The following is a 27,977-nucleotide window of genomic DNA, read 5'->3' on the forward strand; positions in this document are numbered from 1 at the left end:
CAAACACACATACACACACCCAAACACACATATTCCAAACAGAATAATTCTACACAATACATGTGCAACTGCAGACTGAGGAATTTCACACAATGCAAAACTACTTCAGTGTCAATTTGTGGGTCATGGCATGCAAGTACAATCGTCATCGATCACTCCAAACTTGGACTTGTGCGACTTGGAACGATCTCTCTTTCGACTGGCTGCTTCGTCTACGCCAATGCACTTTGTCAAAAGATCAGTGCCTGGGATCACAAACCCTGTGTGCTCCTGACAATGGCTGCCATATTTACTATTTTGTTTCCCATCTCGATGAAAACATCAGGCATGGGGACAGAGAGAAACACAACTAGTGATACACAAGAGCAGTATTGTACCTTGAGCTTTGGAAATCTGATTGCATTATGCTGCCTGGCTTTGACAAGCATTCACTGGCAGTGATAGAGGGTCAAAGGTCAACAACGGGTGCACACCTGATGCAATGAACCTGTCTGTGTCACAAAGTCTTTTGTGTTAATGGATGGAGAGAAACCGAACAAAAATTGAGATAATAGTGTTTTACTGCTGTCAGCTGAATGATGATTACAGGAAAAATTCAAACATAACACTGCAGAATCAGTGCCACGAGACATGCAGTATCCATAAACAAAAAACTACATGTACCAACTGTGTTTTGTTATTGACTGCCAGCTTTGATAATGGTATACTGTAAAACGAGGAATTTTCGCGTGCATTTTAATTTCGCGAATTTCGCGAGCGCCAAGATTCGCGAAATTAAAATGCACGCGAAAGTTCTTGTCTACACTATATGCATTGAATGCCAGTGGCAGTTCGCGAAAATTTCATGCCACAAAAAAGGCCGTCGGCTCCAATTCGCGAAAAATTCATGCCGCGAATATATCATGTTTTACAGTATTCTTTAACATGTAGACCTACAGTACATGTATGTTACAACATCTACAACACTATGTACTTCAACAACACAAATGTGTACTGCTTTGTACAGGTAGCTTATGAATGTCTATACAAGCAATGGATGAAAGTGAAATGCTTATTTCTGGTAGCACAGAACAGTAAGACTAACACATTTCCCTTCCTGATTTTCCAATGTTTCCATCCAAAATGCTACGTGTAAGTTTACAATACACTACGATGCCAGTACCTGAAAACAATTCCTAACCAAGAGTGATGCTACAATCACAGAGCAGATGACCATCTGAATTAATGGAGACATGTGTTGGAGGACTGTAATTGTAACAGTCATCAAGCCCAAAATAAAACCAAAGCAACAGGTGACTAAGCCCCAGATTGCACCCCACCCATAATTACCTCTTCTTCAAGGTATGGAATACTTCTGCTGCGAACAAGCCAAGTCCTCTCAACTGATTAGTGTGTTATTTCTATTCATGTAAATTCAACATATAGAATGACATGGAATGGAAAATTGAAGAAAAGAAAAAGAAAAGAAAAGAACAAGGCCTTGTAAACTACAATACTTTGTTTTTCCTGATAATTATGTATCTACAGACTTCTTGTACGAGTAATAATGTACTGTGTCTGCCCTTTTCTATTTTGTAATTTCTGAATCTTAATACAGGTAAACTGGAAAAATTCACCACAAATCTAATGAAACTTGTTAAAATGAATTACTAAGTGCTATATCAGTGTAATACAAAGTAAGTACAGCAGGTGCATTACAATCCTACTTGCACATTAACTATAATCTTCCACCCTACATTTGGTATTTAAGCAATTAAAGTAGTCGCATTGGGAAAATATCTTTTCTGGTTTCTTGAAGAAAAAAAATAAAAAGGGATTTTCTTTTAATTTCAAGAACTATTCACTATTGAAACAGAGTTTTATAGCATTCCTCACACGCAAACAAATAGGCAGATAAATTCAGTCTAAAATAGACAGAATGAAAAACAAATAAAACACAAATAAATTATACTCAACATGGTATTTTTCTTCAATCAATCTTATGAAGGGTGGATATAGTCCATGGATTATGCCTCAGGCACTAACAAAGCAAAAACAAACTGTTTGAGATCGACAAGACTCTTTCTTTTGTTTTGCCTTACTTTATGTCAAAACCATTAAAAGTTTATCAAGTATTTCATATTATGTGGATGATGATTATACTATAAGACAGAAGGGCCATTTATCTTTAAAATTCATACGTAAACATTGTGTGTAGACAGTGACTGCTGCAAGGATAGTACACACACCCTTGCTCTGTCTCATTTGGACTTTGAACATACTGTACTAAACACTGGGACAATTCTACACCCGTCACCCATGACTCGGGCATAGGCAAACAGAAGCAAAAACGCAGGAATAAAGTCCACTTTCCTCGACAAATGTTTGGCTTAAAAACTATAAGAAGAAAATCTACCAGTCAACTTGTCCCTAGAATTCAAAAGTACTTTGTATATGGGGAGACTTGTACATGGTTTTTGTTATATTGAAGACCATGACACATTGCTTTCATCTAACAGCATTTAATAAATAGGGTCTCAGTGTTTTTGTTTTGCTTGTTTTTGACCGTTTTTGGCATGATATTCTTGTAAAAACATGTGTGCCATTTTCTTTTGATGGAAAAAAAGACATTGTATGACTTGAAATACTTCTTATCTTAATTAATTCACCCTACTTCATGATATTCTTTTATTTCTACTTTACAATGTACCAAAACTTTGTATACAAAACCGCTTTTGAAGACACATTCCAAAAACATTTTTTTTTTTTTTTTGGGGGGGGGGGCTGAAAAAAATGAGGACAGTTTCATGATAATGTTCTCTTTTAAGTGCTCATTCTACCTACTAAAAATGATACTCTGCTGCGTAAATCAGAGAATAGGATATGTTGTGTTTCAAAATAGTATCATAATAAGAACAGAAAAAGAACATAAAACAATCATTTTATATTGAATATTATCAGTGCAAATTAAACAGATAATTTTTTTTATCAACTTGAAAACACCAACATTAAAGGTGCTTGTCCTAGAGATATTCTAAAGTATTGGGCCCATGTATGAAAAGGCATGATCGCCACAATTATGTTTGGTTTGAGATATCTGTCGAATTTACAAAGTGAGTTTATAGAAGAGAGGGGATTTGGCCATGGTTCATAAAAATGAAAAGTATCTTGAAGGCACACACTTGTATTCCTATAAAGGGCAAGTCTGTGCAATGCATTGCATACAAGGAGGTGTCTCGTGCAGTCTTCGAAAGTTAAACTGCATAAATGTTTGCCAAGTAATCAGTTCTTATTGCTCTACTAAGAGCAGAGGATGTACTGTACATGTTGTCATGATACAAGGGCCTCCCCTCAGTAGGGAAAAAATACAGATTACAATCTCTTTTTTTTTTAACATCGAGAAGGCTTACAAAGGACCATTGATGGATTCAATACCAATCTGAATGGTAGCTTAGCTTTGTCCTGACATTCCTTGTGATCTGTAGCCATGCAGAAAAAGATGGGAGGGGTTAGGATGTGGTGGAAATTCGGCTGGGTGGGTGCTAATCCCCCAGCTGTCAAAGGGGTTTGGCTATTAGGAACAGACCTCCACCAAGCCACCGGAGCACAGGAATCGTTTCATCAAGTATTAAGTGGTTGATCATCGCTTGGATAGTTGGGTGTTCATTGGGGCATAATTGGCTCATTAAAACCAAATTATCCCACGTCATTAGACCTGTCATATGTCTAGAATGTTGGAGAGTAGTGTAGAACTGCAATGTCAGAAATGCACTGTTTAAAATACTGTGGTTGCGTAAACTACAGTTGTTTGATTATTCTGTATCACCAGAATTAGAAAACATGCGTTTGGCCCTTAGAAGTAACTTTATCGGTATTAAAAACAAAGATTCAGTGCAGCTTTCTAAGTTTCCTCTAATCCATTCCATACTTTTTTGTTTCTCCTGGATCACAAAAGGTGAAAAAAAAAAGAACAAGTGTCACACATCTTGATGTAAAATTGTAATACTAAACTTGAAGACTGGATACATCAAGAGAACATTTGAAGTATGATAGTGCTTTTCTATGGATGTTTTATAATTTTGTATGGAAATACACTAAATTACTATAAAGTTCTGAACAATTAGTATAAAGATGAAATGAACTTCCTGTGGAGAGCAATAGGATGATGTGCCATTACGTTTTAAATCCTACTACACGTAAAATGCCGGTCATAAATACGCAAAAAAAAAAAAAGAAAAAAAAAAGAAAGCTAACCAATCAAACTGACCACACTGGGAATTCTAGTTGGCACTTGCAACATACACTGTATCTATTTCCAGCCTCCAGAGAACTTCTAATACCAAAGTGGTGGTATTTTACTCCACCCCCCCCCCAATATTTACTTACTAGTGGTGTGTGTGTGTATGTCATCCATTGTAGAATGAGCTGTCTGTTTGTCATACACCCACTCTAAGCAGTAAAGGCATTATTGACTAGAAGGTCATCAACTCACACCCCTATTGAATTCTATACATTTGTAGTGTAGGAAGTATTGGAGAGTCTTCCTAAGTACATGTACATATATATCTTTAATCCTCCCCTTGAAACAGAAATATTATCGTAAGAATGCAGCTCGTCAGTACCTGTTTTGGCATTGTATGCACAGACAGATACAGTGAAGCTTAAAGGTCCTGTTTACCTTTGGGAGCAATGATTTAAAAAATGTTTGAATTATCACATTTGATGAATATTATATGTGTACATGTAGGTCAGTTGTATCACAAAACATCCTACCATATTTTCTTTTCTTTCTTTGCCATAAAGCCTAAAACATATTTCTCACTATTACTGTAGACGGTTTAGTCTAGAGACAATGTTATTATAACTATACATTGTAGTTCACAATTTGTATACTTAAAGGACAAGTCCACCTTCATATACATAAGGATTGAGAGAATGCAGCAATATTAGTAGAACACATCAGTGAAAGTTTGAGGAAAATTGGACAATCTGTTCAAAAGTTACGAATATCTTAAGTATCTGCGCAGTCACTGCTGGAAGAGAAGACTACTACAGTGTATGATGTCACATGCGTACAACTATATAAGGAAAATAAAAAGAGAATTTCACAAAACTCTACTTTTTGAATAAAGTGCACATTTCTTCAACTTGCTACTGACGTATGTTAAGGGTAATATTATTCTCCCTGCCTTCTGAAAGAGAGAAGTCGAGTGTTCTTTTGTTATGCAAGAAAAATGGAAATATGTTGAATTTTCTTTATTCTTTCTTTATATCGTTGTACTCACGTGACATCACGAGCTATAGTAGTGTTTTCATCCAGCCGTAACTGAGCAGAAACTTCAAAAATTCATAACTTTTGAATGGATTGTCCGATTTTGCTCCAACTCTCTGTGATGAGTTCTACTAATATTGCTGCATTCACTCAACCCACATGTCTATGAAGGTGAACTTGTCCTTTAACATTGAAATACTGATTAACTTTTCAGAATTATTCTGAACTACTCTGATGCACTAAAGCTGGGTTTTTGCTTCATCTGCAAATGGTAAATAATGCCTTTAAATGTTCTAATAACATTTAGACAATAACAAGTTATTGTCTAAATGTTACTGCAGTATAAAGGGAAACAATAATATGGTGTCTATCTAGAGGACATCTGTCAGTGGTAGTAGAGTCAAGACTGTTTTCATTTGATTTGTGAGAACAATCCATTTCCCACTTTTTGGCATGGTGTAAAGGGAAACTTTTCCTGAAAGAAAACTACACATGGATTGCACATGTACATGTAGGTGCCTACAATCACGTACAAGTTACTACAACAAAGAGTCCAGACTATCGTTAAACTGCATGATCACACTGAATCTCTGCAAAGACCTGGACTAAATAATTCCAGGCAAATTGTAGAGTGATTGATACCTTGAAAATTAGATACCACATTGCAAAGTGTGTTCAGGTCTATCGAAACAAGAGCTCATGAACTGCTGAACTCCATTTGATAAAGCCGACTGAAATAGACAAAAAAAAAAAAAAAAAAAAGAGAGAAGAAGATGAAAGATTCCAATAAACAGACAGTCAAATTCTTAGCTTCTGGCCAGGCTGAAGGTGAAATATGGGTCAAAATGGCACTTATTTACAAATTTTGTATTGTGACTGAAAATCATCTGTCACAGGAATAATCCAAGTGTACACATGAATGCACTTATTGTTTTCTTGTAGTTTTCTATAGAGACATGTGTCTGGTGTGCATTCCTAGGCCATCAGGGATTATATTGGAAATTTGCCCTATTTAATAGAATGGTGAACTTTTGCCCTCAATAATACAAAACAAACTAATCCACAGTATCTTTAAATACTCACATCTCTGTAAATATTCTGATTGTTCGTCTTTACTGCTCTATGAATGCATTTCCGGTGAACAGGCAATAGCAATTTTCAGTGTTGTTTTTTTCTTCTTTTTTTTCCATGTAACAAATCATTGAAAAATGTTTGATTCCAGCAAGCATTCTGTGACTGTTGTAACTGCAATGGGCTTGTAAAACACTGAAGATGTTTAAAGTGTTTTTGTTCTTGTTTTGATAGAGAAAGATCCGAGTATAAAAAAGACTTGATATCGAATAGCCACAGTTACAAAGAAAAATAATCTACCAAGACTGAAATGAAATGAGTCCGCAAAAATGTTTAAACATGTGGCTCAACAAATTGGAACCAATTGGAACAGAATTATTACTAAAAAAAAGATTTTGTCCATCTCTCATACAATAATTGAGAATAGAGAACAGACAACAGGTGAAATATTTTTTTCTTGTTTTTTATGGATTTTTTTTTTCTTTTTCAAACACACACACACCCACCTATTACTACAGTGTATGTGAGTAGGGGCCTACTGTACGTGTTAAAAGTACAAATTGTATCTTTGGGGGGGGGGGGTGATCCACAGTAGGAATGCAGAAAAAGTTTGTATCATTTGACACTTTAATATTGCAGGGACTCAGAATTATGGCTTTGATGGTGCGTTGTATCTCCTTGGCATCTACATGTAGGCTGGTACAGGATTGTTCTCACAGCATGGCGCTTAACAACAGCCAACTGTCCTTGCATGGAAATATTGGAGGTTTGTATTGTCCTTGTCCTTCGACACAATGCCTCCCACAATATCCACAAAATTTGCAGAGGACAGAATAGTAGGACATTGGCTATACATGTATTTGCAATTTAAGATTTTTTGTTTTTTTCCTTTCATCGCAACTTTCTTTATTGTTAAAGGGTGACTGCTGACAACTTGTGCCATTAACATTACAGCCAGATTTAAGATAGGAAGAAGTGGGGATTATTGAGTAAATTTACATAATACGTGCAACATTCATCCACTCACATTCCCATCACGAGAACTTATTCACACAAAAACACATCCACATTATACACATACCTCCACATCCCCATGGATACACAAATCAATGCTGCCCTCTTTTGTTTTTTTTCATACATGCACGTGTATAGTACAATATTTGTGACTTTCAGAATCCTGTACCTTTGTGGGGTCATTGACCTGTCTCAGGAGAAAGCGTCCCTCCTTCAAGTCTTTTGTCCAGTTGAGCTGGACGTACAGTGGTCTTTCCTCATCCTGCAGCTTGCGGTCATCTAATGCAATGGTGTGTGGATAAATGAAATAAACATACTGTCAAACACGATATATTCGCGGCATGAAAAGTTCGTGAATTGGAACCGACTGCCTTTCTCGCAGCATGAAATTTTGACCTGCCACTGGCATCCAATGCATATTGTGTAGGCAAGAACTTTCGTGTGCATTTTAATTTTGCGAATGTTGCCACTCACGAAATTCCCGAAATTAAAATGCATGTGAACAATCGTTTTACAGTACATGGTTGTATGACAGAGAAACAGAATTGCAGTGAGCCAAAAGTATGAAATTGTTGGTGGTAATTCCCACACTGCGAGTGATGTTACTTCTACATGTAGATCAGCATCTTACACTGCAGTTCAATGTTGTTTCTATGCAGTTGCAGCATGCAAACTCATCCAGTCATAGTGTGTTGGAGAAGTAAAATAAATTGTACTGCATGAAACTAATTATACAAGCAAAATGCAGGGCAGTGCATCATTGCACAAAATTAGGGTCATAAAAGGGAAATGTAGGCCTACTTTACCCTATAGAAGAGCATTATAAAACTTTGATAGACACAGCTACACTGTACAATGTGAAAGTCCTTTAATTGACATCAAGAATTACTGTCAAAATAGAGCAAAATGCAGTATTGACCAACATTTTCTTCACTATTTATTTTACAATTTTTAACAATCTTTCAATATCCGAGACTAATATCTTAAATTTTTCTCCATCACTTTGTCACATCATGAATTTTCTACAGAAACAATCTCAAGTTTCATGAAAAAACGTGCTAACCTCTGTTGTAGTATGAGCATACTGTATACAGGTCCCTACATGTACATGCACCATTTCAGCTTCCATACTGTAGTGCATTGTACTCATGCGCATATCACACATTTTATATCCAGAACTGCTATCCGTGTAGTTCACATCCAATTCTAGAATTTATCGCCACATACAGCCCCAGCAAAATGCCTAGATGTCAAGTATGTCACCTTTCCACAGGCTGCAAATTTGTTATCACCTTTTTATCTCTTACCAATCAATCTTGCAAAATGTACGTGTTGTACATGCAGGCCCGTAAACTACAGTTCATGTTTTACATGCCACAGTCAACCCAGACTCATCCTCTATTAATACTAGAAGATCAAATGGAAGACCCCAATACAGTAGTTTATCATGGGGAGGCCCTCATACTCTGCAATTGAGGGGCATTGCTAAAAAAGAGTGTGGCTTGGCACCAGGGTACAATTGAAGGTGGGGTTGTGGTTCAGGCAGGGTGGGGCCATGGCCAAGGGCAGATACAAACAAATGTACATTTTGTAGCTGTAAGGACTCCTTCAACAATGTTTAAATTCACATTAAGGATTCTTCATACAGGTAAATCCTTTAGTTGCAGTATATAGTAAGTATTGTACACTGTAGCTAATTATAAATCTTTATGTAGCTCAGTACCATTTTGTATACTGTAATCCTACAATTTGTACATTGTATATTATAAAATAAAAAGTGTAACATATTGAATGGTGACATCAATGTGTTGCCCTTCATTGCTTTTTTCCCTCTCTTATTAGAATAGGAAAATATTCGTAATGTTCAGAAACTGGCGTTAAACACAAGCACAGAAATCTCTGAAAAATTTCTGTTCACATAAAATAGGCTGAAATTCTTTGCCAGTACAAAAAAAAAAAGAAAAAGAAAAAGAAAAAGAGGAAGATGACGAACATTATGGCACAAGAAAGAAGAATTTTGATATAATTCTCTACTTACACTATGACTGGACGTGCCATAAAGTCATAAAAATTCTAACAAACATGTTCATGTCTATTATGAAAATTAATTCAACTATTTTCACTTATGGTGTTTACCTCATCAAAACCTTCATTACTTTCAATCTTCAACATAAGTATGCTATTGATATCTTATTCACAGCTTTGTGAAATCTAATATCTGGTTGATGCTTAGCCACGTTTTCTCTGAGTGATGGTTTTCCCTACTACAACCTGTACTGTGTTTACTATCATGGTGTAGAGTGTCAGTGCACCACAAAAGTAACATTTTCCCCGATTTCTTACCGGTACTCTAGGGAAAGTTCTAAGGAATGACTGGGGACGTTCCCACGCTCTCTGCAGTATATCTGGTCAGACATACCATATCTATGACCTTACAGGGATCTAGAGGTCACTACAAGGTTACTGCCAGCTATGGGCAAGCACTGATAAACTGTAAGGGCATATTTCACTTCCAATAAACAGGTGCTGGGGACAAGAACCAAGCTCTTTAAATGAGATACTTGTTGCAAGCTTGTTTCTTTTCTCCTTCTCGTACATCATACAGTGTATTACTCTTGATAGCGGTACTGTACACAGAAACAGTGTTCCTGGCTGTGAGAACTTGTCCACTACACATGTAGAGTTAAAAATTAAATGGGATATTTCATCTCAGTTAAAATTATCAAACTTTCTCCACAAAGTCAGACATGATGTAAAAGAGTAATCAATATCATTTCATAAAACTGAAAGCAAACTTTTTTTCTTCAGCAATGAGTTACTTGCAATCAACATTTTGGCATCAAAATTTTAATGAAAAGAATCAAGTAACAACTAACAATGTAACTTTGATATTAGAATAACAAATGTAAGTGATACTTTTTTTCTGTTCTGAATGTAGGCCCGAAGACGCAGTGTATTGAAGTTGCTGCTAGTTTTCTTTTTTCTTTTTTTTTTACCATGAAAACTGCACATAGTCAAACTTCATTCTTTAGTCAAAGAGAAATGTTACTTTTGGGTAGTGAATGTACACAACTGGCACGGTAGTCTTGCAAAGACACACATACAGTATGAACTTGACATTCTATAATAATGTAATATCTGGTACAAAATTTGGTCTCATACACACATGAAAGTAATTATCATCAGCTTAAATGTACTTTCTAGAAGCATGGTATATGAAACCACAAGGTCATTATCAAACTCCAATTGGTGTATAATGAGTGCTGCCACATGATTTGCTCACACAAAATTATTTCCTGGAGAAATTTGGAACAATGTGTAAGTTTCCTTCTATAAGACTACAGGTGTCATTTTTTGTCTGCCGCGCCACAGCCGCTCCGGTGCGGAAAGGTGACTGGGGATGAAATTTCACCTTTCATCCGTCTCTCAGCAAGACCCCATTTCTTTGTGGGATCACATGTCCCCCGTCACGTGACCCTAACGAAAATACTCGCCCTTGGCTCGCCTTTTGTTTAGGGGAGACTTGGAGGAACGCGACGGTTTTGAGTCCTCCGACAAGATGAGATGGAAAGCATGGGATTACACCTCATGGAGTGCCTCTTAACCAGGCTCACATACTTGGTAATATAAGGATGTAATAGGCCATGTACAGTACATTACTTCAATAACCCTTGGTGTTCTTTGAGTGCTGATTAGCACATAAAACCCCATAGCATTGTAAACACTGCCCAAAGCCCCTGGCACAGAAAGGGTTAACTGATGCTTTCACAAATTGCTTTCAGACATCAAATTGTCCTTTTTGTGTAGCAATGCATGTCATATACAGTGTATTATATAAAGGACAGATGAAAACTCGTATGTTCATGTGTGTGTGTGTGTTGAATACATGTACCTGACCATACACAAAACATTATCATGATATGCAGTCCTATTGTGGAAAGTAGGCACCTACATGTGGTTGAGTCCACAAGACTCTTGTGATGTACTGTATCTAGGCCAGAGTGGCTCCAGAGAAATGTGATAATCCTTGTGGGATAAGATTTCGTGCATGAATTTCTGTAATGTAACATCTCTGAATGCCACAGTAAAACAGATCAGTATGCTACGAATACTATGACGAAATACAAAATATCAATATCAAAATACACTGTACATGAAATAGATACAAATTGTGTTCCTTGGAAATCCATAGGAAAAGGTGCTGTACACCATAAATTTTGTGGGTTTAAATTTTGTGGCTTCCTGAATTTCGTGAATGTTACAAGACGCAAAAAGTATTAACTTTGATCTTGACATGAACGCAAGGTACAGTGTACACACTATCTTGATTCCCTACTGAACTCTACAATCATGGATTCAACCACTTAAAAATTTTCTTCGGGAAGTCCTCATCTGTGAAAAATTTAGACTTACTAATTATACGGCATATAAAGTATATGAACTGTCAGTGACTGCAGCCAAAGCTTGCTATTATAAAGTTTGTTTGGTCAAGTGGTCAGCCAATTCTGCATACTTCTTTGTGGTGCATGCTGTGTGTACAGTTTAAACATGTAGTTGTATCAAATGAAAATGGGATACCCAGCTGTGGCAACGACCAATAAATATCATAATTACATGATGGCTACCATTGCCTCTGACATTGTGTATTGATGGGTTGTATGGTTATGTAGCACCTTATTCCATGTGCCTGCTACACTTTTGTTTTGCTCCCTTCACTACTGAGGATTGCAATTTTGCTTTGTTTTTCCCCTCTCAATAATAATTCTGGCAGACAAATGTAATGAGTGAAACAAGAAAGATGCACTTTAATATTTGTCATTTGTATGAACAAATTACATTCAATGATTCTTTTTCTCTGTTCAGTTATTTGCATCACTATCGCTACGATCAATATTCAACACACCAATCATTCGAAATGAAACTACGACTGAAGACTGTGTAAGAGATTACGGGTACGTATTGTATACTACAATGTATGTACACAAAACCTGACTGTTTTCCCTATCCCCTACCCATTGCCCCCCCCCCCCCCCCCCCAAAAAAAAAAAAATCGTCATCACATTTTTTTTTCCATTTCCTAAGACCGAATTTCCTTTTACTATTCATAGCCTAATTTCAAGAAGCATTTTTTTTTTCCGCAAAGAATATTATCTGTCTGCATGGGACCATCACAACCGCACTGCTCATGATGCTAAGTCACAGACAAGGTCGACACCCTCCCCCCCCCCCCCCCACAAAAAAAAAAAAGACCGAGCTTGAACCAGCATGGAGTAAGCCAAATGGACGCACGGAGTATTCCCAAATTGGACTGATTATTGGCGATCCCCGGAGCTGCATGCCGCCATGATGAAGTAATAACTACGGCCAATTAGGTCGCAGTCATTGGTAGCGAGCCAAGCCCCAGCTTCAGGCTAACTGCATTTGGTTCTTCACTCGATACGTAAATTGGCCACTCACTGCACAAATACTCAGTACACAAAAAACGAAATAGACACACGCACGTGATGCGTGCCTGCTGTCTGTTTTTAAATGGTTCTTGCATGTGACATGATTTTGAGCAATTTGTGAATTTCATGTAGAAAGTGGAGACTGTCTTTAAAGCTTTGAGAGGTGTCTGAAGTTGTCCCCATTTGCGAGGCATTTTATAAAGTAATCTTCTCGAAAAACCAAATCAAAATCACTCAGTTTTTTTAATTTTTGCCCCGATTTCGCTTCCTCAAATCATAATCATCATTATCATTGTCACTATTATAACAAAATTTTTATTATAGTTTACTTCTACTCAAATCATCATTCGAAAACCCTACTATCATTCATATTATCGTGACCACTGTAAAATCAGAAACTTTTGGGGGCATGAAAAATTTCGCAAACTGCAGCTGTCGGCCTTTTTTACAGTGTGAAACTTTCACAAATTGCCCCTGCCATCCAATACACTGATCAGGCAAACACCTTTGCGTACTTTACAAAGTCCTGTAGAATAGAACTGTGAATCTTGGCTCCTCGCAAAACTTAGCAAAGATTTATGCATAGGAAAATGTTTAGAATTACACTGTATCTGCAGACATGGGATTCAGTGTAAAGTCCATCAGTGGTTCTAGGGCAACTACCCCCTACCCCCCCCCCCCCCCCCCCGACAATTATTCTGGACCCTTCCCCTGACCCTAAACCTAAACCTAATCCTGAACCTACTCCTAACCCTAACTCAAAACTAGTCTAACCCTAATCTTTACTATAACCTTATCACTCATCAGTATTTAGGGGGGAGGGGGTGTAGCCCTGACAAGGCATCAAGTCCGTTGTTGTCTTTGGCCCAAAATCAAAGGATATTCAACCCCTCCCCCCCAAAAAAACCAAACAAACAAACAAACAAAAAAACAAGCAAACAAACAAACAAATGCTACCCACCTTGGTCTCTCTGCAGTTCATAGAGGGCATAGTCGGGGATTGAGAGCATCCTCATATCAGGGTGAAACTTTTCAATGAGACTGTTAATGACATCCCTGGCGGTGGCAGTGCTGGAGACGCGGATACACTTTGAGTTGGAGGATTTATCGGCATCTTGGAAGAAGAATCGCATAACCCCGTGAAATTCCAGACTCTGTGTACAGCGAGTGAGAGAGAAGGAAACTTTATGAAAGTGAGTAAATTACATTTTGACATCTTTGAGAGTACAAACGACATCAATGCAACTGACACTGTGCACACCATATATTTTGCACACTGGGACTCGTACGACGAAAAAGAGAAAGAGCAAAGGATTCCCATGCATAGATAATAAATCTCATCTGAATCAAACCCAACACATCTCTGTCACCTTTACAATGTAGATCATCTTTAGGGAAATTTTGAACAGTACATTTGTAGTTGCACCATAGGATTACAGTAGTTCCAAACCAATGCTGCACACTGGCACTGGTCCGATGGTAAAATATTTGTATGCGAAAATAACAGCTTACAGGTACAGTACTTTGTGCAATGTACATGTACAATGTATCAAATACACAATATGTCCAGATTTTTACTCCAGCATCAAACCTCAAACTCTGGATGAAACAGACTACATACATGTAGGCCTACAGTACATGTGCTTCTTCCAACAGAAAATGAATAGAGGAAAAACTGAGTCAGATCACTCATCGGGTTGACCCTTTGCTGCTCGATGAGAGATACATCCTCCCACATACATTCCACACATGTACACTATCAAATCACATACTTTCTACCACTATTACCAGAATATCCCCCTTCATTCCTTCTTCTACAGAGAAAGTGGTGGTTATTTGTGACTCTACATTGTAAAATGTATCCAAGCGTTACAACTCACAACCATACCTAAAGCAAAATATCTAGACTACAGAAATGTACTGTGTACAGTTGTTTTAGTGTATAGGCCTACAGTAATATCAATGAAAGCGCTGTCGTTTTACCGGTATGATTCACAAATGTACAGTGTAGCTTTGTTCTGTTTTCATTCTGGTTTAAGCTACTAATTTGGCATGGATACATTGTAGAGTATTGTATGATTCACCATTACCAGCTCTGGCAAGCATTCTTGGAAGATCAGAGCCCCATGTCAATTCTACAATCAGTCATCAAAGAGTCATTTGTAATGGTCAGTAGGCAGTGGTCATCTGATTCTGAGCCAAAATCACAAGGCATTTCCTGCTATTGCCCAAAGTTCCCCCTTGTAGTGTATTATGTCATGAAATGGAATGTGCTTTTACAATGTAGCTCAGCCAAGAATGCAGTAATTAGTCGTTCTTTTAGTGTGTTCACAAGGAAGCATTTTTTCTTTGATCTCTTTGAGAGCATAAAAATAATATCACCTGATTCTAAACTTATCTCAAGCCACCAAACTCATTCTGAAATGCAATAACTGACATGCATGCATGCCTCCCCATAAAAAAAGCATCTGTAATTGTCCGAGCCCCATTAGGCACAAACTTTTATATTTATAACACTCTTCACTAGCTGAGCATAATCTTCTTGTGTACATGTACATTGTAATAGTGTGAGAAAGCATTAAACAGTTCAAACAAGGACAGTTCCATCTCAAATCGTTCACACGTTAGTAAGTCTGGCACTGTGTCATACAAGTTTACAATAGCATAGCATCAAAGTGAGCCCAGGAGTATTGATCTGTCCGTTCTATGTTTTGTACTTGTTGACCATCAAAAGTCCTCACGCTGTGAACACACACACACACACACTGACACATAATACGCTCACACGCACACACAAGCCACGCTGCACTGTAGCATGACCACTAGTACCGTTGAGGGAAACAACTGGGGCAGGGTCCCCCACACCACACACACCCATAGCAAGCTGAGAGGAAATCTCCTCCATTCTCTACACCAATCCACACTCAGAATGGCTATGGAAGAGATTAGCCAACAACAATGGCGCCTGCAGTTGGGTGCAAAAATAAGGTCTTATTGACCTGTTTGTTTGTAACGGCCTTTTTAATACACCTAGCTGAGTCAGATCTGGAGGATAAACACACAAAAGGTTACATGGTTCTCACAAAAGCTTGAATTTCCCCTAACCAATTCTCCCTCCCCCCCCCCCCTTTTCAGTGCTCATGGCGCTTCAAGCAAAGTAGTTCTCATGTACAAAACATGAAAACTGGGAAGAAAATACATGCAACAAACAAACTAATCATAACAAGCAGACACATACATTGGAATTACAAGTAAGAACACAATTTTCTGAACATTATGGATCGCAGTAACTAATGATCTCCTCAAATGTGAGAAGATGCTTTCAGTTTGGTATTGAATGTTTCTGTTGATGTCAGTTGAAGTAATTGAATAGATACAATTGTAACTGATTCCAAAGTTTTCCAAAGATCTATCAAACACCATGATTGTGCACTAAGGTTGTTGTTGCTACAGTACTTGTAGTCATGTACCGGTAAAACATATTGCTGCATGGAATCATAGACACTTTAATATCACACCAAACTTGCTGGTTGGTGGAAAAGGATTTCTACTGTTTGATTCATTTAATAATTTCAGTAGAAGTACACCATAAAAGTAGATCTACACTTTGTTCTTTACAGTACACAAAATGTTCGTCTTGATTTGGTTCAAGTATTTGGGAGACATTTAAAATTCAAATGATCAACTTAATTGCTTTAAACCTGAAAATGTATTACATGGTTTACCCAATGGGTAGACCTACAGCTTGTAGAGTGTACATTGTACAGTCAATCTATTACACATTATGTAAACAAGAAAATGAATAGATGTTGCTTTAGAACTGCCTATTTTTTAATGTACAGTGTACAACGTATACTGTAAATGGTAATAAACAGGCGTCCGGTGTAGAATCAACGCTACTATAAAATCGTGAGTCAGAGTGCTGAGTGTACAAGTGTGTACATTGCTTTGCACACTTCAGCTCCAGGCATGCATACGTACATACTGTAGATTCCCACCAAATGATAGGCTCACTGACTGCACACCTTTGCCCACCTCCCATGACCTCATTGTGTGGGACACAATGGAACTCCCACATAGTGGGTACAATAAACAACGCTTACGAGCCTACAGTATGCAGAATGCTATGTGAACTGTAAGAAAAAAAAAAGACACTGTACACACACTCGTTCACACAGTAGACGTGACTTCATACCAACTAAAATGCCACTTTGACATCAGTATGTTCCATGCTAAAAACTTTCATACATGTACATCACGGTTTAGGCATCACACTATCACACATTGTAATTATGTGGTGATCCTCGAACAATATTGCGATGTCCAGAGATGCATACTCCTCTAAAGTATACAATTGTAGTTGTTCATACATAAAAGCATTCAAGGCTGACTACGGTACAACTGTACTATCACATCAAAGAACTCACAAGAGCAACCTTAAAATACACTGTACCATTTTGTGTAAACTTATCACATCTGCTCATTTCATACACAAGTGGAGCATAAAAACTACAATGTACAATGTACAATGTAGATCTTTGGTAGAATGAAGAGTGATCACACAGTCCTGGTGACATCATTGAAATATGACATTACAAATAAATATGATTCACATATTTTTCTGAGGAGGGGCATCTATTTTTTTGCAGAGTAAATCACCACCTGAACATGTTGTACTTGTACTTTGAAACATGTACAGTCAATGACACATATTTACATTTTTAAAAAGTGTGACAGGAACTTATCTGGGTATACATGAATATTTTACATATTTGTGAGATGAGTCTAATCTTCGCAAAAATGTATGTTCTGAAATATATTGTAAGTACAAGATTAGACACAAAATTTACATACATGTACATGTACATATTTGTATAACATGAACAAGTGGTCCTGTAAGAGTAGATATTTTTGCGTGAGTAATTTTCGCATTTGGCCTGGTGAGAAGAATTTAGCGTGTTTTTTATATTTCCGTAGAATCAGGACATACAATGTAAACTATTGGAACATCACAGCATGATATTTGCATGCTTTTATTTTTGCACTACATTATATGTAGCTTCTGGTTGCAGGAAAATTTTCCTGTTTGTATCACAAATATTTTCACTTTTACAGTATTTGTAAAATTATAATGTAGCTGGCTAGTGTCAATGGCCATTCATTATCATACAGTGCATCAAGAGGGTGAATTTACAATATTTTAAAAAAAAAAACTCTTTCTCTGTGATATCGGTTCTAAATATGGAAAATGTGTACATGTAACAAACAATGTAGGCCTATACACACACGAGTGCACAGTCAGAGTAAATGACATTGCCATACCACTAGGTTGAGGTGTGTGTCTTCAATCAGTGTCAAGTCAAGGGGTGAAACCTGGCTCGTTGCTGGTATAGCCATCATCTGAATTGAGTGACAATCTCAATATCAATGTCTGTAATACAGCACCCTCTTTGGCAAAGCATTTTCTATTTTAGCCTACTGTATTTGATATCTGAAGAAGTACACTACTGACAGTATGGTGGTTCATAAAATGTATCATTAATGTGAGGGGGTACTAGGAAATGAAGGAGAAGACAACATCTTGATTAGCACAAGATGCAAGTTCCAAAACTTATACTCTGGCAAGGTAAATTTTAGCAAACATGATGTACAGTTGAACAATGCACCATGCGAAGAAAATGTAGGCTGGTACGGTGGTAGCCCTGGGTATTCACATGATTAAAAGAAAAACAACAACAACAACAACAACAAACCAACCAAACAAACAAACAACGGTTCACAATCATTAAAAAATACTACACGATCTACAGTAGGCCAGCCTGTATACATGTATGTACATGGTCCTTGTACAGCTGTGTTGTTGCTGTGTACTATTGCAATACAAATGTACCATTTCAGCATGAATCATTCCGTTTTTTCAATGTGATTTTTTTATATGCAAAATGAACAATGTCTAATACATTTGTACGATGTGCACGTGTACAAATACTATCGATACAGATTATCAAACCTGAAAGAGGAAGCTATTAATAAACAATGCCCTACAACACCAATGATTCTTACCAGGTAGTCACATTTCAAACTACAGTGTAGTGTATGGCAGGGGAATTCAGGAATCCCGTGTACAATAAATGTACAATAATACACAATTTTATATACAATATATGGTCATCTGTACAAAAATATGAAATTGACAATTGGGCTACTCAATTTGACATGATGGTGAAAAGGATGGTACTAATCAGAGTTGAATTGTACTGAATTGTATCTGAAGCATCATGCTCTCGGAGTAGGACTGCCTCTATTGACAAATTGAGTATTGAGATCCCCTCCACACCCTACCAGCTGACCCAAAGACAGCTGGGAGATGTTCTTTATCAGACACCTCCCTGACAGGGCAGAGGCTACAGAAACTGATGACAGTGCTGATTGGATGGGACTGTCATCACAATATTTCTGGCCATGTTCGCTGACTCTCTACAGGACACATGCACTACAAATGTACAGGTTAGAATGCAATGTTCACAGTAGGCTTTGGGGACTGGTACAGGTCAAGTTGTAAATGCCCTCCCGTGGCTTTCACGACATATCAGATCTTACTGTAGTATACGACCTGATTCATGACAAGGAAGGACTGTTCTCCAATACACAAACATAGGTTCTGGGCTGCTCTCACTTGTTTAAATGAACAAGAAAACAAAACACATCCTCTTTTTTCTTTTTTTTTTAGGCATATGCTGTATAGGCAGTGTACAGGTACTCTCAGGAGTATGCATCAGCAATACATTGTACACACTAGTGTGTATTAACAAAACAAAGCACAGTCCTTTGAGACACCAATGTACAATGTAGGCCTACAAATCAATGTGTACAGCATACAGTGTAACACTGGAACGTACAAAATGTGAATTGTATTTTGTACTTACACAAGTACAGTAATGCACTCAATAATACCGTACTACAGTATCTCATGAGATAATTTCAGGAACTATATGTTCACATTTACCCACAGAACACAATACATTTATGTCACAAACTACATGTAATAAATATCACAACACACACTGGTAGGGAATCAGCAACCACTCATACAACTGTATAAAAAGTAGATAGCCTCTATTGACAGTCATTATTTTCAGCAACGGTCACGGCAGTTATAGAGTTGGCAGTCTTGAGAACTTTAAGTAGCACATATTTTGGGATGACGAGTGCTTGTCACCTCAATGAATCTGCAATTACTGCCATCAAACAGTCTGCACATCATTAGCACTGGCAGCTGCAATAATACTTGCCTTGCTCGGAGAACCTGCCAAGTCTGGTGCGGATTTCGAGATGTTCGTGGGAGGGAACGAATATCGGAGGGTCTTCTTCTTCTGCCCGCGACGCAAAATGGACTGAATGCCCATATTGGGCTCCACTAGTTCAGTTTAACAGTGAAAATAGATTTAAAAAGAATGCTAACAAAATTTTACGATCAAGCTACAATTCGCAAATATGATACAGTACAATCAGGATCTCGCTACATTCTGTTCTGCCCTATTACTAGCAATGCACTACAAGAGTGACAAGTGCTTCAGCAGGAAGACACACAGCTATGTAATCTGAGCTTCTGTATTGCGGAAATTCTGTTATTAAACCAAACACATCTTGACTAAAACCTTTTCAACTCCTTCCCCCTGCTGCAGTCATTGTTATTAGCCTCAAGAAGATTTGTAGCACAACAATGTGGAAGAGACTTTGGGGGAGCTGAACACACCCTGAACTCCCTCTACAGATGTTTCTGGTACAGTCTCACCCATGTCACTTGCTTCCTCATACCAGTCTTTTGTTTGCATCCATAAAAATGTATCTCCTTTTTTCTATCAACAGCATCCTATCACTCCTCTTCCTCCTTCCCAGACACCCACCAGTATATTCCAGCTTCTTGTTCATTAAAAAAAAAAAAAAAAATAGTACATTTTATGCACTACCAGATTTAAAATTCACAACAGGAACAGATAACTGCACATACAGCCAAGGAGGAACTACAGTAAGATTCGTAACAGCTAAATATTGGAGGGACGGGTGTGTGGGGAAAAAAAAGGGGGAAAAATGTAGGCATATGACATGGAGCATCTGGCTGGAAATTCCATTTGATTGTCTTAATATAAAACATTTCAGGCTTCTGTGTCTGAATGTCAGGATTAATGAACTTGGTCTTTCTAGGGAAATACAACTTTGTACAGTGATTGCACGTGATGTAACAACAAAGATTTTAAAACTTATCTCATTTGCTGGTACATTTCCTGTAGATGTACAATGTGTTTAAACAAACAAAAAAACTTTTCAATTATCAAATCACAACACTGGCCAATCAGAAGTTTGAATATTAAATGTGATGCCAAGAAATCGAAAAGCAGTTTCATATTGTCAGAATCTGGGTCACGTGTTAGTAGAAGCTGCAAACAGGACATGGGTGACTCTGAGTACTCATAATGTACACTGTATGATAAAAGTGGGTTTAGCTCAACTACAAAACTTTAAATTCATAGCAACACTTTCAAACTGGATAAAATTTCATGAGATGTCACCCTTATTTTTGTATCTTGTGGACTGACAATATTCACACAAACTACACTTACATGTACTGCCTACAATGTATATTTCATAAAATTGCAGTACATGCAGAACAATTTGTTGTCACGACATGAGACTGGTCTATTCTACTGTCCAAAGCCACTATTCCACCACTGTATCTCTCAGCTGGCATTGAAAATAGGGTTTGATCCCTAAATCTCATTTCTACCAATAGGCATTCCAGGGGGAGTACGTACCTAATCCTGTGTGGTATTTTTCAGCCCACATTCCAATGCCATTCCTTGACAATTGCAGCCATTGTCTAACGTCACAATACAGGTCTTCCACAGACATTTACCCACACTGTCATCTGTTCTTTTTTGCCCAGAAAGATCAAAGTTTTATCTAGAACATCATAGCTCAATAATTAATCCCTTCTTCTCCTCAATCAAAGGTTTTGTTCTTCACCAAGCTTGTAATTTTTAAGCCTAAGGCAAATGTAAAATGTGCTAGACATTTTTCACTGTACAGGGTACTGTCACTGACTTATTAAAGCCACTTCTCATACTGTATTATATACAGCAATAGGCTATTAGGCCCTAATACTCCAACATTTATGCAAACTGCCGCTTTATTGCAATATTTTTTTATATGGTAGGATGTTTGTGACATAACTGTCCTACACATGTACACTTACAAACTGTACCTGTACAATTGTAGTATCAATTGTGACAACTCAAACATTTTTAAATCACTGCTCCCGATGGTACACAATACCTTTAAAGTCATACAGTTGCAGTTGGAAAAAAAAATCAATTTGGCTCAAACTTCCTATGGTAGTACCCCTGTACTTGGGTCATATTGAATGTCCGGTTTTTGGTTTGTTTTTCTTGTTTGTTTTGATTGCTGCTGGTTTTTTTTTTTTGGTGTTTTTTGTGTTTTGTGCTTTGTGTTTTGTTTTTGTTTTTGTTTTTGTTTTTGTTTTTGTTTTTTTTTGGGGGGGGAGGGCTTTATGCAAGTTCTACGTTGCAACAATACAATGTTGTATGAACAATTGTAGTTTATGAATGCTCATCTACACGTGAAATTGGTTAGAGTCTCCATGCTACTGTACCTTGTAAAGTATGCAATTTATACTTTGCAATCACTGTAAAATATAACAGAAATGGGGGGAAAGTACATGTAGAGATAAAACTGTAGCAAGATTATATTAGCAATGATTAAATGCCCACCTGGGCAGCAGTACTGAAAAAAGAAATTAAACTTTGAAGTGTTGACATAATTACACAAACACATTATACTGTACTTTATGTGACTCACAGGCAATGATGATTGCATATTTGTCCACACATACTTACAGGCTCACCCACCATGCAGGAAATCAATCAAATGAATTGCTTCCCCATGCCCCTAATACAGTTGTCTGTTCACTGGGTTTGGACACAGCAACCAGAACCTGAACGGACAGTGACAGCTTTATAAATTCAGAACTCTCATGGTACAATCAAATCAAAGCATTTTCCATACTTTGGTGTCAAAAGTATGGGTATCATTATTTACAACAAACTACAAAATAAAATTTGTTTAAATACATGTAGGCCCCCTTTTTTTTTCTTCTTTTTTTTTGCGGATATCTCACATTTTCTAGAATTTTAATAAGAGGGCTTCTACAGTACCTTACATGCAAGCTAGTGCAGATTTCTCATGGCTGCAAAAAGGTTTTTATTCAATAAAACTCACAAGAAATACTTTATTCTTGCAAGTGTTTCTTTACGTTTGTCTAAAACAAGACTGGTAATTCCCATAATTTCAAAAATGCATATAGTACAATGCATCCAAGTCCAATATCTACAATTTATGCTAGAATCTTTTTGCTATTTACATACTTTTTGTCATCAAGTTTGCATGAGTATCCTCAGAAATTCATTACATTGGATTGATTTGTGATGATGACAGAACTTTCCTAATTTGTACTTTTGGGTAGAAAGGTAACTTACCATGTACGTGATCTACTGTACTCAGCGTGGATCTACTGCATGGACATGACTCCTACATTTCTTTAATCAGGTAGAACCATAGAAGTTTGTAGTCACTTTGCGCATGAGCAGAAACAAGGTCATTCGGACCAACAGGCATAATGGTTTTTAAATTCACTGGGATATCAAAGCATCTGTAATGTAATGATTATTCATGAGATACTTATAAATGCTGCTTGCCAGTACATCCACGTGACAGCAAAAGTGGTATTTGGCAATATCAACAGAAAGAGATTGTCAATACATTCAATGCAAAATAATGAAATGGATGCTTTCCCAAGTGTAAATTGACGGATCGTTCTGCTCATCTGGTCTACGCAGAACAGGATTGTGAATCCCATATTGTTATGTAAAGCTTATGCATTATGTCGCTCTAAAACGAGTTATCTGTAAGTGCCCCTAACCGACTGAGAAAAGAGAAAGTTCATTCGTACCAATGCGCCCATGAGCTTTAAGAACTCCGAACTAGCTTATAGGAATCCTCTCTTCACTTCCACTTTTGTTTTATTTCTCTTTGTTTTTCTTTGTTTATTTTCGCACAATGATTTGAAGAAGGATCCATGCAAGAGAAACTACTGTACATGTAGGTACAGGTGTTACACCATACAGTGTACAGTACAATACAGGTTGTCAGGGAATACAATATTCTGGATACATGTACATTAAATATACGGATTTGTACGTAAAGAAGAGCTGTTTTCTGAGTTGGCAAGATGATGAATTACTGTTATTGAACAATGTGGGCTCATTTCTCTCAATCAGGTTACTATAATGTACAAATGTATGTGAGGGACTATTTTGAGTTGAAATGGATACATTGTACTGTACATGCTGTAGGCATATTCTGCAATAAACTGAATGTACATAATGCAGTCTACATTCTTTAATGAAAAAAGCAACAAATTCTGAAAGCACTAAAAGTACAATGGAGAATACATGTATATTAAAAGAGTGGCAGAATACAAGGGGAAGAGAATGAAGACCTGCATTCAGAAAGCTAGAACTTTGTGGTACATGTAAGAATGTTACAATACATGGCAATTTTGTCAAATTTTACAAGTGACTGTAAAGATTGTATATTGCATGTGTAAGTCAGTACATCTGTATGTTACACACTTGAAGTACCGTACCCTTTAACTCTGTACTCTTCAAGATTTTTACTTTTTGTGATTTTTCTAAAAGTACAAATAGATTGTATCTTTCACCTCTTTTGAACATTTCTATTGTTGTTATTGTTGTCATAATTAGATACTTACATTTGTACACTGTATATCTGTACCCTGTGCAAAATCTTTAGGAGCACAACTGCTCATAATTTTTCCTCGCATACAGTACAACTGCATGTACTACAGTGTACAGTACAAACATGACAAGTGATGACTTCTGTCCACCAGTATTCACAGTAGAAACAACACATCACCCTATTAATAAAGGGATGGTAGAGTTTTGGTTGAGATGGGGATTCAGGTTCCCCGCTTTCATGTGAGATAATGTCAAATGGGAAACCTCTTTACGAAACCTCTATATTAAATATGATAGCGCATACAATTCTACGGAATTCACAGTTTATTTGATGAAAATCGGTTTTGAAATGGCTGAAATACCAAAAACAAAGTGGTCTTGATAAAATGTTGGACCTACGTACCTTTTATGATAACTGCTTCATTTTACTGTGTTTTTGGATATCTCAGCCATTTCAAAACTGATTTTCATCATATAAAATTACAATTCCTTTTAAAATTAATTATATGTTCTTTAATATTCCATTTCAAGAGGTAGCCTATTTGAATTTGGTTTCAGAATCTTAATCCCCCATCTCAACCAAAACTATGCCATCCCTTTTAAAGTATGAGGACTAAGTGTACTCATAAAAGAAATACAGCTGTATCCGAAGCAAAGTAGATAGCAACTGCTGATTTGCTACAATGTACATGTAACAGCCAAACTGCATTGCGAAAAGTATACTGTACTGATTAGTTGAATCACTGTATGTTTTGTACAATTGAAGGAGTATTTAAGCCTACATATTTCCCTGCCATGTTTTAAATACTTGGACAAATAAAGAAAAAAAAATGAAATGAAATGTACAATGTACATAAGATCCATCTCTCCTTTTTAGAAATAAGAGGACAACACACTAATGTCTAACCATAGGTTGTACAATGAAAATTATTTGGGAAGGGGCTGGAATAGTCACTTGTACATTGTATGCTATACTCACTATAGTATTTAGAATACTATAGTCTGTAGTCCTTAGTTAGTATACAGACGGTAGATGGAGGATGCAGTGGTATGGTGAAACCCAAAGGTCAACTCAAAGACAGCACATGTAAATGTGAAAACATCTTTTATTGCACTGAACCAATTTAGGAGTCTTTTAATTACTATCATTTTTTTTTTACTTTTACGGCTCTCCTCTGTAGACAGGAGGGGATTACGCGGAGCCAGACATACACATGTATGTGTTAATGGTATTGTAGTCTCCGCGGAACATATCCCTGACAACAACAGACCAATCTTCCGGTCAGTAATTTCACAGCCACGTAGCCCGACCAGACGCTGTTACTACGCTGTGCGAATACTACGTACATTGTACCTATGTACAGTGACTGGGCTGTGTATAGTTACAGCCACAGGCACCAGCACACAGGTGGTGAAAGCTGTAACTTGTAAACCAAATGGTTTATAGTATGGTACACGTCATGTGATTCAGCTAGTTTGGCTTCAATCATCACATTGTCGAGGCCAGTAAGTAAATAGACTCTAACCGTTACTACTCTACTCACTAACTCAGTTTGCTTGGTAAATTTAAGTCTTCTCACTTCAACTTGTTCGACATGTTTGAGTGGACTTCCGAGTATTTTGCAATCTCAGTTCGGGAAACCCACTCACAAGGGGGGCCCCTCCTTATAAGTAACCCGTCCCCCTTATAAGTAACCCCGTCCCCCTTATAAGTAACCCCCGGGGCACCCCTTATAAGGAGTCTCCACGCTTTTTTGCAATGCAACGCGAAAATGAAAGGACTGCGGCAATTCGCTTGATTATGTCCATAAAGCTTGACAAGTTTCCTAGTTACTCACGAAATTTGAGCAAAATCGGTTTGAGGCATCATATCTAAAATCATGGATTTAAATGCGATGTCAAACGACCCATGCGAATGCTGAAATGCGAGCGATTACTGGCGTGGGTGTCGCCAGGCGCGGCGGCGCGGCAATGCTTGAGTGCAGACGTGGCGACTGAGTACCGTACTCAGTCGCCACGTCTGCACTCAAGCATTGCCGCGCCGCCGCGCCTGGCGACACTCACGCCAGTAATCGCTCGCATTTCAGCATTCGCATGGGTCGTTTGACATCGCATTTAAATCCATGATTTTAGATATGATGCCTCAAACCGATTTTGCTCAAATTTCGTGAGTAACTAGGAAACTTGTCAAGCTTTATGGACATAATCAAGCGAATTGCCGCAGTCCTTTCATTTTCGCGTTGCATTGCAAAAAAGCGTGGAGACTCCTTATAAGGGGTGCCCCGGGGGTTACTTATAAGGGGGACGGGGTTACTTATAAGGGGGACGGGTTACTTATAAGGAGGGGCCCCCCTTGTGAGTGGGTTTCCCGAACTGATCTGATTTGGGTGAGTGTAATGTACACACGTGTAGCTCTAAAATAACTGAAAAGTTCCTCATATTGACCAATCCTTGAAAACTCAGTTCGATACTAACTGAGCACCCAAACCTGCTGGAAGCTGCCTTACCCCTATGTAATACTATTAAATTTACTATTTATTAACGTTAGGGGTAAGGCAGGTAAAAATCTCACAACATACAATCACACACTGCATCACATCAGCTGCACACATCCAATTTTTGAACTTCACTGGACAAAAACACATAAATTTTACACACCAGTTGTTGTGAGTGTGTTTTTCTTTATATCCTAGTGTAGGACGCCAAATACAACAGCAAACCAGATCCCAAACAAGCTGATGCTAGCAAGTAGCATGAAAGATCAAGAAGGAGATGACATTTACGGACCAAGACACGCATCAATCACACCAATCACACGTACCATATCAGGGTCTGAAATTTCAAACAGGTCCATTCGTGTGGCATTCCAATCCTGAATGGCCCGCTGCAACCGCATTCTCTCCTCTTCCCTACTTCTGGGATCCATTTTTCCACAATTTGGCGTCACTCGACGTGTCCCGAAATTCCTGTTAATATCCTCGAATCAGCTGTTGTGGTCTGTTAATCCAATAAAACAAGAATTCATCGCTGGCTTCTCGCCGCAACAACTTGACGGAGATCACAATTGGTTTTCAAGATGTTTTCCAATTTCCGTACGTACGTGGGTTCGGTACTGTGTATGTAATGATGCAGTGTGTGGGTGCGTGCTAGCTACCCGACGATACAATCAATGTACGTGAGGGGTGGTACGGCCACGACGGCCGTGCGTTGGTAGAGGTATGGGAGCAGGGGCTGCTAGCAATGCACTTCTTACGTAGATGACGCCAGTGTAGACGGGCGAGACAAACATCGCAAGGTAAACTCGAGTTTGAGGCAAACGAACGGTTGATGAAGGTGCGATCACTTTACGCCGATGGACGA

The 27,977-nt window shown here is 37.8% G+C and overlaps 1 protein-coding gene across 1 annotated transcript in view; it reads right to left on the minus strand.

Moving 5' to 3' along the window:
• LOC139719784 (uncharacterized) overlaps positions 1-27,704 on the minus strand; it is a 65,597-nt gene extending 37,893 nt beyond the window's left edge. Inside the window, exons 1-3 of the mRNA XM_071631169.1 lie at positions 27,439-27,704; positions 13,745-13,937; positions 7,506-7,615 (exon numbers count right to left, since the gene is read on the minus strand). Coding sequence (XP_071487270.1) covers positions 7,506-7,615; positions 13,745-13,937; positions 27,439-27,543 — 408 coding nt within the window. The 5' untranslated portion in view covers positions 27,544-27,704. The remainder of the gene's footprint in view (positions 1-7,505; positions 7,616-13,744; positions 13,938-27,438) is intronic.
• Positions 27,705-27,977: the final 273 nt, after the last annotated feature.

This window comes from Diadema antillarum, unplaced genomic scaffold, assembly GCF_040938485.1.
Source record: "Diadema antillarum isolate AM-2024a unplaced genomic scaffold, OU_Dant_1.0 scf00000114, whole genome shotgun sequence".
NCBI classification, from domain to species: domain Eukaryota; kingdom Metazoa; phylum Echinodermata; class Echinoidea; order Diadematoida; family Diadematidae; genus Diadema; species Diadema antillarum.